Source organism: Calypte anna, chromosome 1 (assembly GCF_003957555.1).
Source record: "Calypte anna isolate BGI_N300 chromosome 1, bCalAnn1_v1.p, whole genome shotgun sequence".
In the NCBI taxonomy this organism is placed as follows: domain Eukaryota; kingdom Metazoa; phylum Chordata; class Aves; order Apodiformes; family Trochilidae; genus Calypte; species Calypte anna.
The window spans coordinates 51,653,711-51,668,020 of record NC_044244.1 but is presented as its reverse complement, the minus strand read 5'-3'; the positions used below and the strand labels follow the sequence as shown (position 1 = coordinate 51,668,020).

Below are 14,310 nucleotides of genomic sequence, written 5' to 3'. Positions count from 1 at the left end.
TTCTGTGTGAGAATGTAAATGGTTATTTGTAAAACAAGTGTAACTTGCACCACACAAACACATAAAACCTTCTGGGTTTACTGGTTGGGTCTTTAGGGAGAAGCCCAAATTAATTCAGTTTCCATGTGCTCCTTGCTGTAATGAGTGATGGATGCAGTGCAAGTCCATAAAGTGAATAAAACAGTTCTAAGTTGAAGCAGTGGCTCGTCACCCACCTGGTTTATATTCGAGTGGCAATACCTGAGGTGCATACACTGAAGTACAGGGGGATCATCAAAGTGAAGCACCCCAATTTTTAGTAGCAGAACCCATTTATTTAAAGAACTTTGAAGTCCATGGAAGAAACGGGTGTGCTGAGCAGCAGCAGAAGAGCTGTTACGAAGGTTTGGGTTGGTTTTTTTTTTCTAGATTTTGCAGATCCAAACTTAATTCCACGGAAATCAATGGTCATGGGTACAAAACCTAACAAAATAAACCCCCTGAACATAAATTGTAATAAATTAGTGGCTTGGTAGGAGGTGGTTACAGAGCAAGTAATGGTTGTGGTGATCTGGCTCTTCGGGTTTCTTATTTCCATTATGCTGGTTGGAGTGGGGCAGGGGCTGCCCCTCTGTGTGTGTCAACTGGGCTGAGTGGGTGGGGTTGCCTGTAGTGCTCTTCGAGATGCGATAATGCTGAAGTGTTAAAGAGTGGAGGCTGCTTCAGGCAGCCGCTGAGTACTATCAGTCTCATTTTAAGGTGTATACATGAAACTCTGAAATAGGTTTGGAAGGGACCTTTAAGACCATCTATTTCCAACCCACCTGCCAGGAGAAGGGACACCTCCCATGAGACCAGGTCCAAGCCCCATCCAACCTGGCCTTGAACACTTCCAGGCAGGGGGCAGCTACAACTTACCTGGGCAAAACCTTCCAGCATCTCACAACCCCCACCATAAAGTGTTTCTCCCTAGTATCTAAATCTGCCCTCTTCCAGTTTAAAACCTTCACCCCCTTTTCTTTTGGCTCCATGCCCTTTCAAATTAAAAGTGCCTCTCCAGCTTTTCTGTAGGCCCCACTTAATGTACTGGAAGGCTACTATAAGGTATTCCCAGAGCCTTCTCCAGGCTGAACAACCCCAGTTCTCACCCTGTCTTCACAGGAAAGGTGGTCCAGCCCTCTGATCATCTTTGTGCCCTCTCTGGGCTTGCTCCAAGAACTCGTGTCCTGCTCACATTGGGGGCCACAGCACTGGACACAGTATTCCAGTTGCCTTTTCTTTCAGGGGAAGAGATGGGTTTCTCCACAGATCTTGTTGAACTTTAGCTCTGAGGCAGCTGTGCAGCTGCTGTAGCAAAGTGCTGCTGTGCTGGAGCACTCTGTGTGTGCTGGGGATACAGCTGGGGCTGTTGACAGTGAGCTGCAGCCTGACTCCTGGGGCTGACATTTCTCAGTGGGGCTGAGCAGGTGACTGGATGCTTCAGTGCTGGAGCATAGCAACAGAAAAGATGCAACAGGGGGGGAAAAAAACCCAACACCCTTCTGTGATGGTGACTGTCTTTTAGATGCTTCAGTGAACTTGAACACAAGGATGACAGGCAGGAGCCTGTGTAGCAGTGTGCTTTTTGCCTGTAGGTATTAATTAGAGTACTTCTATTAGTGGGTAAGTTGAGTCTAGGTGTTCAATGCAAGGAAATTTTTTTGTGGTTCTGAATGTCAGTGAAGTTCCATTTCCAGAAGCTTCATGCCATCTTTAATCAATTTCGTGCATTTGTGTGTGTGTTTTTGTTTCTGTTACTCTTTTTAAAGCTTCCCACTTGCACTGACACAACCCCAATAAGCTGCCCAGCTCAGGCACATCCCAGGTTGGCTGGCATGCACTCGCAGTGCTATGGCTTCGGGGCTGGCCTTGGCCAGTGCTGGAGCAGGGTGGGAAAAGGGCCCTAATGTTATTTAAAACAGAAAATTTGTCTTTCTGATTGCAGTCCTATGGGTGTCCTGGTTTCTGCCTCTTAAGCTCCTTATGTCCTTATGGTAGGGCTGTAGTCCTCCAGCCCTAGTCATGCACAGAATCATAGAATGGTTTGGGTTTGGTTGGAAGAGACCTTGAAGACTATATAGTTCCAACCCCCCTGCCCGGGCAGGGACCCCTCCCACCAGACCACGTTGCTCCAAGCCCCATCCAACCTGGCCTTGAACACTTCCAGGGATGGGACAGCCACAGCTTCCCTGGGCAACCTGTGCTAGTGTCTCACCATGCTCACACTAGAAAGTCTGAGCTGTTAGCTGATGTGTACAGGCTTCTCCAGCAGGCAGGCTGCAGGTGACAGCTGGCAGCAGGCTGCTGCCTTTGGGCAGGGAGGGCTGAGTGGGCCAAACCCTCAGTGGCGACGTTGACCTCTCTGTGCTGACAGCTGCTGCCTGGGTGGCATAGGTGCTATTTCAATTGCAGTGAGAAGACTCCCTGCCAGGCACTGGGGCTCATACTCCATTGAGAGAGGTGTGGGTAACTGCCCCTCATTTTGGGTTTCATGTGACACTGAGGTTGCTCTTGTTTGAGTAATCTCAGCCCAGACTCCTCAGCTCATTGGGAACATATGGCCCCATCTCTCACCTCCTGGGCAAGTGCTGTTACTACTTAGTCCTATACAAATGTGAAATTCTGCAAAATCAACAGGCACATTGCACTCCTGCTTTAAGCACTGCTTTGTTCTCCAGTGCTTACTGGTAACCAAAGGCAGGGTTGAGGGCCTGATCTGTTTTGGGAAGTAAAGCAACCTAACAGGTTTCTTTCTCATCAGCTGGACCTGCAAGGCTGGGGACAGGGATAATTTGAGACTAGAAAGCTGAATGCGCTGGACAGTCTTGCCCTTAATGGGTCAAATCTACCTGAGGGGACTCTGAGCCAGAGAAAACATGGTAACCTGTATGAATGTATGACTGAGTGGCTCCTCTGTGCAGGGCAAACACATCCTCTACCCCAAACTGATCCCCCTTTCCATCCACAATGCAACCACCTCTTATTCCTTTACAACTTCAGCTTAAATCTGACAGCAGTGGATGTAGTTTGCAGCCCTTACTCAGCTCACCCAAGGCCTGGAAAGATGTCAGAACACTTAACGCCCACCCTGCCCCATGGCAGGGCTGTCTGTGAGCCACCCCTGACTAGAAAAATTCTTCTTTGAATCCATTCTCTGCAGGAAGGTGAGGAAGTGTCTGTGCTGGCCAGAAAATACACAGTTCTGGTTCATACAGCTCTCCGGAGTGGCTCCAATTTACCAAATTACACTCTTCCCAGGGAAAGAAGATCAGAGCGAGAACAGGAGACAAGGAATGCATGACGCACCCATGCTGGTTTGCTCTCTGCCCTGAACCTGTGTGTGCATTTTATAGGGCTCCTTGCAGGAGAACCAGAACCCTGCCTTTTAAGAGCAGCTGGTGCCATTACTCATTGCCGAGGCTGAGCTTGCAGCTTTGCAGAGGCAGCCAGCACGGCACCCTTATGCAACACCTGCTGAAATGACGCCGTTTCCATTCTTAGTAACTTAGTTAAGCTTTTAACACGGGCTAGAGATGAAGGCTGATTCTTCCTCTGTGTTTTTCATTTAGCCTTCTCCTCCAGGCTTGTGTCAGGCACAGCCAGCATCACACTGCTTGGCTCTGCAGCTTGTCCAATGTGCCACGGGAGGTGAGGAACATCACATTACAGACCTCAGCCCGAGGGGAGAAAAAGTCTGATAGCCTCCTGCCTGGTGACTTCTTTTACATTTTGCAAACAGCAGGAGCTGTGTTCTTTTTCTTACAGCCCCTCAGAACAAACGTGCTTCAAATAAATCCTTGCAGCTTGCATACAGTGTTATACCGTGTCCCTAAAGAGATTGTAGTGTATGGAATGCAGGCTTTACCTACCCCCAGAGCACCCCAGTACTTCTACATACTTGGAAACAGCAGTATTCCCCTGATCAGTCTTACATAAAAGCATTTTGAATCTGAAGTTGGCACAGCTAATGGGATTTCTGTCTCAGTTACTTTTCCTCTGAATTAAGGGCAGTGAAGTGGACTTCACACACGCAGTGTGCATGACCCTCAGGCTGCTGATCCCTTAGCTGATTTTGTACTTCATGCTAAACAGGAGTCCAAAATTCCCATACACAAACAACCCCCAGTGGTTCACTGTTCACAAAGCTTCTCTGACAACATATGGCCCCTCTCATGAGCTTCTTTCTGCTGTTACCACAATGTTTGTAACTACCTTCCTCTTCCCCCCTAGCAAACAAAAGGAGGAAACCACCACTGCTGACTTCTTTGCATGCCTGAGAGGAGAATGAGGTGCACATCTGCATCACGTTTACAAAAATAAATCCACAGCTGCAGCATTTGAAAATGAAGAAAGAATGATGATAAAATCTTCCAAATAGCATTTGCCCTGGCAGAAAGCCTAGAAATATCTACAAGGACAGACTGTCCTTCGGGAGATGACTGCTCCCCTGGTGCTACTGAGCTGAACTGGTAGAGAGAAAATGTGGGTTATTCTGATGGAAACAAATTCACACAGTGGTAGCCTCTTCACAGCCCCCTCTCTGCTGGCCTCAAAGCCATGTTGTCTCCAGAGAGGAGTCACATGCCTCTTGAAAAAAACACACCTCTTGTCTCACCTGCATTTCCCACAGCCTTGTTTAATATTGCCTCATTTCTTTTTTCTTTTTTTTTCTTTTTTTTTTTTTTTAGGTATGGTTCAGTTTTGAGATGTCCATGGATTTCTTAACCTTCACTGCTGTGTAGCCACCTTTTTTCTCCATTTCATAAGCCTGTTCCTAATAAAGACAGACTTTGGGGGGTCAGAAATCTATGCATTTTTTATTGGAATAACACATTATCTTTTCATAGGCTTAGGCCTTTAGAGACAACAGGATCTGTATTGCCCTACCTATATGCATAATTTCCAAATTGTGCACACTCATTTTTTCCTAATGAGGTTCAAGTAGCCTCTGGAGGCAACCTACCTTCCTCCATCCTCCCGATGCATTCACAGCCTTGCCGTGCAGCCCAGCACATATACTCCTGTTATACTTCATTTCCAGTGAAAAGACAATCTTGGTGTCTTATCATGAGCATCCCTTGCTGGGCCAAAAAAGGTCATTTTTGCTTACTTTCCCCCTGAAATGCTTCAGGCCTACATGTTAGACCTTACGAATTTACAGAGGAGTTCAGTCCCCTGACCTAGTCAGTACTATTTTGGCTGTTCAGGTATCCCAGATATGCTGTCTTTGCATTATTTTCAGTGCAGTCACGCAGTGTCACAAAGCCACTGAATGAAACTAGCTCTACCCACAAGCTCCTATTTCCCTATTACATAGGTTTCATGCTCTCCTAGTAATGGCTAGCTGCCTCTCATTTCTCCTCTCTTTCACACCTACACACCCTTTTAAAAAATGGCAGGGAGTGAGTTCCAAGCATGGCAGATGCTTCGGATTACAGGCAGATGCTTCTCTGCTTATAGGGCAGAGAATCTTCTTTGCATCTCTGTTGCAGCATGTGGACAGCCAGAGAAGAGACCTTGCCTTTGCCTCCCATTAAAGGAGATAAATGAACTTGCTGACATGCAAACAGAGCAGCTCAAGACAGGCCATCCTGGCTTGACTATTGCTTAGCCCTGCCAGCAGCTAATTTGTTCAGAAAAATGGTGCATGTAACCCTGTAGACAGCTGCAGAGCAACCTTCTTGCTTTTTGTTTCTCCTGCTCCCATCACTTAGTGGTTGGCACTGCTAATCCTATTTAATGTAACTATGGATAGATAGGCAAACCCTTAATCTGTCTCAAGCCTACTAACCCTTCAGCCTGGCTTGGCTGGTGTTATACATCTTGATCTGTAAGCAGGCATTAGGCAGCCTGCCTTCTTTTACAGTCCTCATTTTTAATTGAATTGATGGGCCTTCTTGTTTCAAAATTAGAAACTTCCTTTTGCTGTAACTTTGCTTCTTTGAGCTATTCAGGACACTGCTCCTGTGCACCCTTTCTACAAAAACGAGTCCCTTACCCAGGCTGCTCAGAAGCCCATCAGTGTTGCAGGTGCTGATGCCATGCTGGTCATCAGCAAGACTGAAATAAAAGTCTATCATGGAAAAGAAAGCAGATGCTGAGATTCAGGGGGTCTTGAAAAGAACCTTCGTGCCACCATGCTTTTTCCCCCACACCTTTTTAGGCATTTCCAGCCTTGTTTGCCTGAGGAAGTTTTACAGTCTGTCTTTGTTGCCTGAAAGCCAGGTTTGTACTGCTGTGTCATTTCAGAGGCAAGAAGTTGGTTTGTGTCCTCAGCAGGCAGGCGTCTCCTTAGTTTACATTTGCAGTTCTCACCTCTCCCAATACACATATAGTGCTGATAATAGCTGTTGTTGCTTTAAGACTTGCTGATACAGCTTCTTACATTTAGATTGTGCCCCTTCAAACAGATTTTCCTGTTTGCTTTCTAGTCAGATAACTAGGGAGCAATAGGCCATTAACCGGCCTGATGAATCTTATTCACAATAAAGTAGCTCAACATCAGGGAACTATTTTGCCTCCTCTAAACCACCTCCCTGGAAAGGTTCTATCACTTTAATAATGCTCCAGAGCTTTCATTTGCATTTATATTAAAGCTGCTGCTGCCTCCCATTCAGACTCCCTGCTGCATGTGGGTGGGGATAAGATGGCACCCTCCTCCTTCTCCCCTGGCTCAGCTACCTCTGTTTTCTGCTGCAGGATGCTCAGCTGGTGTCGCAGAGCTGGGAAGGGAGCCAGCAGCCCGATGATCTCAGCTTGCGTGTGGCCCTCATCCTGCAGCAGCAAAGTCACCTCCTCCCTGCGCTCTGCATCGCAGCTGCGCGGAAGAGAAATCCCGTCCGGCAGGTCCGAGGGTTGGAGGCTGCAGCTTGTTAGCTTCCAGCATGGGAACTGGAGGTCAGGAGCCAACAAGGAAAAGCAGCTATGGAAGCTGTTCCTTTCCTATTCCCTATTCTCTTACACTGGGCAGAAAAATAAGAACACAGAGATGTCACAAGTTGCTCTAAAACAGCCACCTCCTGGGGCTGCGGCACAGCCGAGAAGCTGGAGGCATGACTGGACTGTAACAATAGGCAGGTGTTACAGGAGAAGGAGGTGTTGGCTTCAGCTCACCACCAGGCACATGCAACACGCTGGCCCTGTTATCCCCTCTAGATTGGAGACATTTCCCTCAGGAGCCACCTCCTGTCCTTATCTACCCAGTGTGCAGGTGGCACTGCGCTTCTTTCACAGGAGCTGCTGCTCTGCTGGAGAGGGAGAATGTCAAGGCTGAGACGTGTCAGATCTTCACCCTTGCAGAAGATGTTTTATCCAGAGCTACCTGTTAACTTCTGCTTGCTTTTCCTTCTTCCTGCAGATTGAAGTTTAATTTATTTAAGGATACTGTTGGCTGTACAACCACATATAATTTCAGGTGACAAATTCCAGCCTGTCAGGCAACTTTACCCTCTTCAACAGCGTGATGCCTTGTGGCATGTAGCCACCAGAAGTATGTTGATTAGTTATGTTGACACCAAGTCTTTCTAGCCAGAAATCAGAGCTGCATCCAACTTTAAAACTCCACAGATCTGGGTGTTATTATCCTAGGGGAAAATGCCCTGGGGCCCACTTTAAAGTTCCTCATTAACTTTGAAAGAACTGCTTTCCTGTTTGCTTAGATTTGCAAGCAAACCAGCCGGGTTTTGTACAAAGAGACTAAACCACATTATCCTAGTGATACTTTCTGGAGCAACAAAGGATGTTTTTTTCTTTCCTCAGCCTGCAGAAAGGCCCAGAAGGTGAACAGACACAGAAATAAGGGTGCATAGGAGGAACTAGTAGATGAGGTACAGGGGCTGATATGAAGCACCCCAGTAAGGTCAAAGGAACTGCCAAAGGGCTTGAAACAAAAGTAACACCTCAGAAATCTACCTCTGTCAAAAGTCAAGTTGTGGCACAGCCAGCTTTTTCACACTTGTAACAGTTTCCATGGCAGCTCCAACACAGAGCTGTGTGTTGGGCTGGCTCGCACAGAGTGCAGAGGTTTTAGGAAGACGTGCTGCGTGCACATTTTCAAACAATAGTGCTTCCATTTCTTTCTCTCTCTCTTTTTTTTTTTTTTCCTTACACATTTTTTTTAATGCTGGGAGTAAGAAGAAACTGAAGAAGAGAATTGGTCTTCAAACTGTTCCATGTGTCCATTCAACTGTTCCATCACTTGCGTCTGCAGATAGTTGATCATATTACAAGAAATCCCCCTCTCACGTGTCATTACCCCATTTCCAGAATGTTCACCACTTCCTGTCTGGATCTCATGTATCTGGGTGACCTTCCCTCCTATGCAGACAAGAGGGAAAGGACACAACAGAGGCACTGACTGAGAAGAGCATCAGGATTTTTAACCAGGGAGCAGGGAAGGAATTCCAAATTCCTGCCAGTGCTGACATCTAAGCAGCTGCCAAGCCCCTCGTCCCGAGTCTAACCAAAGCTTGGCATTAGTCCTCCTCCTTACCTCTTTTTTTCCAAAGGGAATACACTTCCCATCTTCTTAAGGGCCAGAAAAGGGCAGTGGCAGGAGCCCCCTAGCAACATGTTTAGAGTAGTTTAGCAAGGAAGAGTCTGGAACAACACTCCCACCTGCTGGGCCTCCTTTTTGTTGCAGTGGGGAATTTACTAGAACTCTGATTAAAAAAAAAATAAATTTCCTTTCAAACCCAGCACCACAGCCTCTGGCTCAGATTTTAACTTCATGTCGAGGCCAACATCTGGGTCACAGCCCCTTCTGGCTACAACAGGAGCTGGCATCACCCTGCAGCAGTGCCCTCTTAGCCTGGCCAAACCTTGGGTGTGAGCATCCAAAGGACAACTTTCTCCATGTTAAGAGCTTTTCCTTGGAGAGCTCATGAGCAGGCAAAAAGGAGGAGACACCTCCCATCCAACCTGCACTCTCTGAAGACCGAAGCATGTCAGAGAGAAGATTAAATACACGTGTCAACGTGAATCTGAGAGGCCATTCACACAACTGAGTCATCCTAAAGAGGGGGATGTTTGGATCAGAAGAGTGACAGGGTTTGCCTTCGTGAATTGTAGCCTGTCATGATGATCACTATTATAAAGGCAAAGAGAAGCAGCGTCTGCAACAATTATTTAATCAAATTATATATACAAAGTTTTTGCAATGACTGAAAAACCTGACAGAAGCTGTAATAAAAACAGAAACTGCAGGGCTACTCTGGTTTCATGTTCTCTGAAAGCACCCTTCCCTTCTGAGGCTTTATTACTGCCAGACCAAAACATTTCTCCATTCAGAGACTGTACTTTAAAGCTCCCTGCCAAATAATACAGGCATCAGGAGCCTGACATCTTGAGGAAGGGGAACAAGTTTTCAGTTTGGCTTAGTCCACCCTTCTACATCAAGAATGTGAGACAAGTTGGCTGCAGATGATAAGGGCAGCACATCTTGGAGCCGAGAGAACCTTCATGGCTCTATCCGGCCAGTAACAAGTTCATCACAGATGTGGAGTTTCTCTGCAAGTGTGACATCAAAACACTTTCTGACAGAGATAGAGATACATCTCCCATGTCCCATCTCAAATACAAGCAAGAAATGGCCAGTCCTGTGTGCTGAGCACTCAGCTGCAGATCTGAACTAAGAGAATCCCTGTCACATTTTTTACGGTCTCCCAAAGTATTCTCGTTCAAATTTACGGAAATCTTCCTCAGTGAAGACAGTGCCCTCTGGCTTCTTCTTTGCCACCTTCTTTGGAGGCTGATCTTTGGACTTCCTGCCTCTGTTCTGAGCAAGAACCTTCAGACAATTAAAAAAAAAAAAAGAAAAAAACCACAACAATCATTGTTATCCATACCAAACCACAAAACAGTGATTTTCAATCTCACCTGCAGCGTCCTTGCTATTTTGCTAGCATCCTGCTGTACCTTGGAATGCCTCCAGAGGTAAGTGAGAAACAATCACTGATGTTAAAGCAGGTCCTTGGGACAACAGCAAATACCAACTTACTTTACAGATTCAAGTAGAGAAACTGCTACCAGGTAACTGTCACAGAGAGAGAAACACTGGTTTCAACTCAGACCTTTCTGAAACTGTGACATTCTTTTATTCTGTCTCTTCATGAGACAGCTTGGAAACCCAACAAGTTGGTGGAATTCACTTAGCATTTTCTAATACACCATCATGTCCTTCCACAACCTCCAGCCTTAGAAACACTGGTCTAAACCATTTGGTTTGTTTGTGTAAGTTAACAGCCTGCACCTCATTAAAAACCCCAAAGATTCCAGCAGTGTCACCTATTCTCCTCTTGAAATCCTGGTATGGGGATTCTGGGGAAGACCACTGGTTAAATTCTCAGGTTATCACAAACATTTGAGATGCTGTGAAATTCCTATTACGTGAGCCGGTAGCACATCTGGTTACTTGCTAAACTGTCTCCAGTTACACAGAAGACTTGTTTGATTGACAGCAATGAGAAGGCTTCAACCAGAGCTTCTTGTCAGCTGGAGCTATGAAATATTTTTGGTAATTAAGAAAAGCCACAGTTGTTGGTAGCTTTTAACAAGTGTCAGATAACATCATAGGGAACAACAAACCAACAAGGGTTTAAAGCTCAGTAAGCTGTTTCGCAAGTGCACACTGAAATTTCTCAAGGTCACCTGCAGACAGAAACTTGAGCTCTTTGTGCAGGGTCTAAACTTGAAGATCTGATTATGATTCCCATCCACTCGTGTTCCTCAGTGGAAGCAGATCCCCAGACAAAAAAAGTGCTAGTCTTACTTGTTCTGTGATGGCTTTGTTTGCAACAACTCGTCCCTTCAACATGTACTTCAGGTTTGTTTTCAGGTGATTCACAGGCTTCTTCTTGTGGTACTCCTCTAGGTCAGAGTAGGACAAAACACATCAACTTACCCAGACAACACAAGGAGGAACACAGGTTGATCAGCAACAGGGAGAAAGGAACGGGGCTATAGCTCAAGCATAGGGGTGCTTCCACAGATCAGGCTATGTTTATACGGGAGACACCAGAAGGGCACCAAGAGGATGGGAAGGGATGGTTACAGGAGACAGGGGAGGAAGGTGGCGGGACACAGCAAGGGGGCTGGATGCGAGGGCTGTGGAGGGCGGCAAAGCTGCTTCCCCCTCCGCCCGGAGCCGGGCCGAAACTCACCTATCGCCGACTTCACGACTCTACCCTTGACCGTGGTCCTGTTCCTGCCGGACTCCGCCGCCGCCCTCCTCCGCCTCGCAGCTCCCACCGCCTTAGGGCCCTCCCGCCCCCGCTGGAGACCCGGCAGGGCCTTTCTCTGGCCTACAGCAGGAAGAGGTATAGGGTCACTCAAGCCGTACACCGGGAATAAACCTCTCCCCGCCCCCAAGCCCCCTGATTCCCGTGGGCCCACCCGGCGCCTCCAGCAGCTCCAACCCCCGCCGCAGCAGGGAAGCCGACATGTCCACGGACCCCTCGCCCGTACCCAACTTCCGTATCGCCGCCACACTTCCGCCCGGGCACGGCGCCGCTTCCGTCTCCGTGGTGCCAGACTTCCGGCCTTTGGCGCATGCGCAGAGGGATGGGCGCCAGGGGCGGGGCGGGGCGGGAGGAGCCGTGGCGCCATGTTGTGTGTGCGCTACCTGAGGGTCATGCTGAGCTTTCCCCGTCCCAAGGGAGCTTCCTGGTGGCTTTTCCCTATCGCTCTCCCGCCTCTGAAGTGTGTGGCCCGGCAGGGGCTCTGCAGGCTCTCTGGGTTACACCGGCGCGGAGTTGCTGTAGGGAGGCCGGGACTCTGAGGGCCTCCCGCCATCCCGGGATTAATACTGCTATTAACAGGCTGAGAGGCAAGAGGAGGGCGAACAGTGCTGTCGTGTTGTGTGCTGGCAGGGCCCCAAAGCCCAAATGTAGCTCTATGCCAGATTCCTCAGGCACAGAGGTTCATTCTGCCATAAATGGTGTCTATTGTTAACTGTTCTTTTTGAAGCTGCCTTCTCCCATTTTCAGACCTCTAGAGGCTCGATTCTAATACCTGCTAAATTTAGCTATCATCTGAATAAAACTTACTCAATTACAGCCAGCGTGGGCAGTAACAAGCTGACAATGATGAAGAGGGAGGGAGGTTTATTCTGCCTCACACTTCTGCAGGGAGAAAGATACAAATGTATCTTACTGTTTCTCATAGTAATGATCTCCAGCAGGGACTGCTAACAGTTAAACCTTGGTTCATTAAAAGACAATAATTTATTCTCTGGAAATTGTTCTCCAGCTTGTGCAGGTGTCACCTTAGTGCCTGTTTTTATTGTTTGTTCTCTTCCAAAGCCTTTCCTGGATGGACCCCAGCATCCAGCAGATACACCCAGTGTCTGCTGGTGTGATGGTGCTAATGCGTTTTTCTGAACAGGACCTGCTTGGTGCTCATTCCTGTCTTTGGGGCTGGGGGGGTGTGAACCCTTTACTGCTTGTTCAGCATGTTGCTTCCAGCTTTTAATTTTCCTTTCACAGGAATCTGAACCGTTTTTTGACTGATACGGACTGACAGTCACTGGGTGTGCAATGCAGAGCACTTCTCTGTTTTCTTGTTTTCTCTTAGTAGCTAGTGAAGGCAGAGCTTGCTCAGCCTCTAGTTCCCTGCCAGGTTTGTGCCTCCAGTTGTGTCAAAGCTAAAAAAGTTACAATGAGGTTCTTGTAGTGCTGCAAAGGAGAAGCTGAACAAGCAATGAGTTAATAGCCTGTTGGTGAAATTGAAGAGAGCACTAGAGAGCTTTCTAGGCAGCAGAACATTTGTTATTGCCTGTATACTCGGATTATCTTTATCTTGATCAGAGTGAGATAGATGATAGCTGCCAGTGACCTTACCAAGGGGAAAGCATTCCTCAAAATACCTCATCAGTCAAACTCTCTTTTAGCCCCTAAAATACGATTTACAGGTTCTTTGAAAGCTGTTACAGTTGCATAGGATATTCAAGGTAGCTTATTCTGCTGGCGAAACGCTTCCTTTGCATAATTTAACTTTATTTGGATCACCTAATGCTTTGTTGCAATGGTCGGTGTCAGAACGGTGTAACCTTATCAATGTCTTATGAAGACACATGATAAAAAACATCTTTCTGTTACCAGCAATGCAAAGTATGTTTAACAAATTAGCACGGTGCAAACGGCACTGATGTATTATTATTCTTTTGATGAAAAAAACACGCCCTTTTCTACCTCAAGAGCAAACCATTTCCAAACTATCCTATTTCTATTTAAGCTGTGCCAATTAATAAAGCTCTCAGTTATGCAGGGGTCTCAGATAATCTGACTCCCTCCTCATTAAACACCTTCAGTAGCAAGAAACAGTAATACAGGCAACGCCTCCTTTGACCAGCAAGGTTGAGTGCAGACTCAATATGATTTTAGCTAGCAATTACCTGCAGAATAAAATTTAACAAGCACCCAGGGGTCACTTTGCTGAAGAGGGAAGGCAAGGCACTTCCTTTTAACTGCATGCACAGTCCCAGTGTGTGGCCAGGCTCTTGGAGCTATTTAGTGCACCAAGAAGTTAAATGGATGATGAGTGCTTCGTGGGGTGACGTGTTGCCCACGTTTGAATCTGGTGCCAAAGATCACGATGCAACACGGGCCATGGATTTTTTTTTTTACACTCTTCAAAATGGTGTGCCTATTGTTAACACGTTATATTTCTTCCTCTGCTTTTAATAGAGTCTGGCATCTTTTCTTGGGGCATGATCATTAGTGTTTCTCCCAGCTGTGTCCTGGCTTCAGCTCTGCTTGGTCTTGGCAGACAGGGTGATAATAGCACCCGTCATGTCTCTCTCTGGGTGACTTGGGTACAACTAATGCCTTTCACACTCCTGCAGACACAGAAGCAGAGCCTTTCCTTGCTCTTTGACTGTAACAGAGAGCTATTCTTATATCTTTTTGCTGCAGTGCTAAATAAGATCAGTTTATTGAGTTACATTAGGAATATATGATCACCTCTTAGCATGAACTGGATTTTGCCCATGTATTATATGTTCCTTTAAACCTGTGTATCTGTAGAATGTAGGTGTCTGGATCACATAATCTCCCCTATTACGTCTAAACCATAAAATCTCTGTTAACCTTTGATGAATCTGCTTTATGCTGACCACAGCATGTAAAATGCCATATTTTTTTCTTTGCTGAAGCTTCCATGACTTTTATCGCTCTCGCAGTGAGCATTTTTTAGTATCTTTTAAACTATCACTTCCTTTTACCTGATTCACTGTCGAAGGCAGCTGAGCAGATCCCACAGGTAGCTTTTTCCAGACTAGTATATGCTATAAAATTT

General features: G+C 46.7%; 1 protein-coding gene across 1 annotated transcript; it reads right to left on the bottom strand.

Annotated features, from left to right (window-relative positions):
* Positions 1-9,130: 9,130 nt before the first annotated feature.
* Positions 9,131-11,515, bottom strand: RPS19BP1 (ribosomal protein S19 binding protein 1). Its single transcript, XM_030454269.1, has 4 exons — positions 11,410-11,515; positions 11,178-11,318; positions 10,787-10,884; positions 9,131-9,805 (listed from the first exon to the last, which is right to left on the bottom strand). Exons 1-4 carry the CDS (start codon positions 11,456-11,458, stop codon positions 9,671-9,673), a joined length of 423 nt encoding a protein of 140 aa, XP_030310129.1. The 5' UTR covers positions 11,459-11,515; the 3' UTR covers positions 9,131-9,670.
* Positions 11,516-14,310: the final 2,795 nt, after the last annotated feature.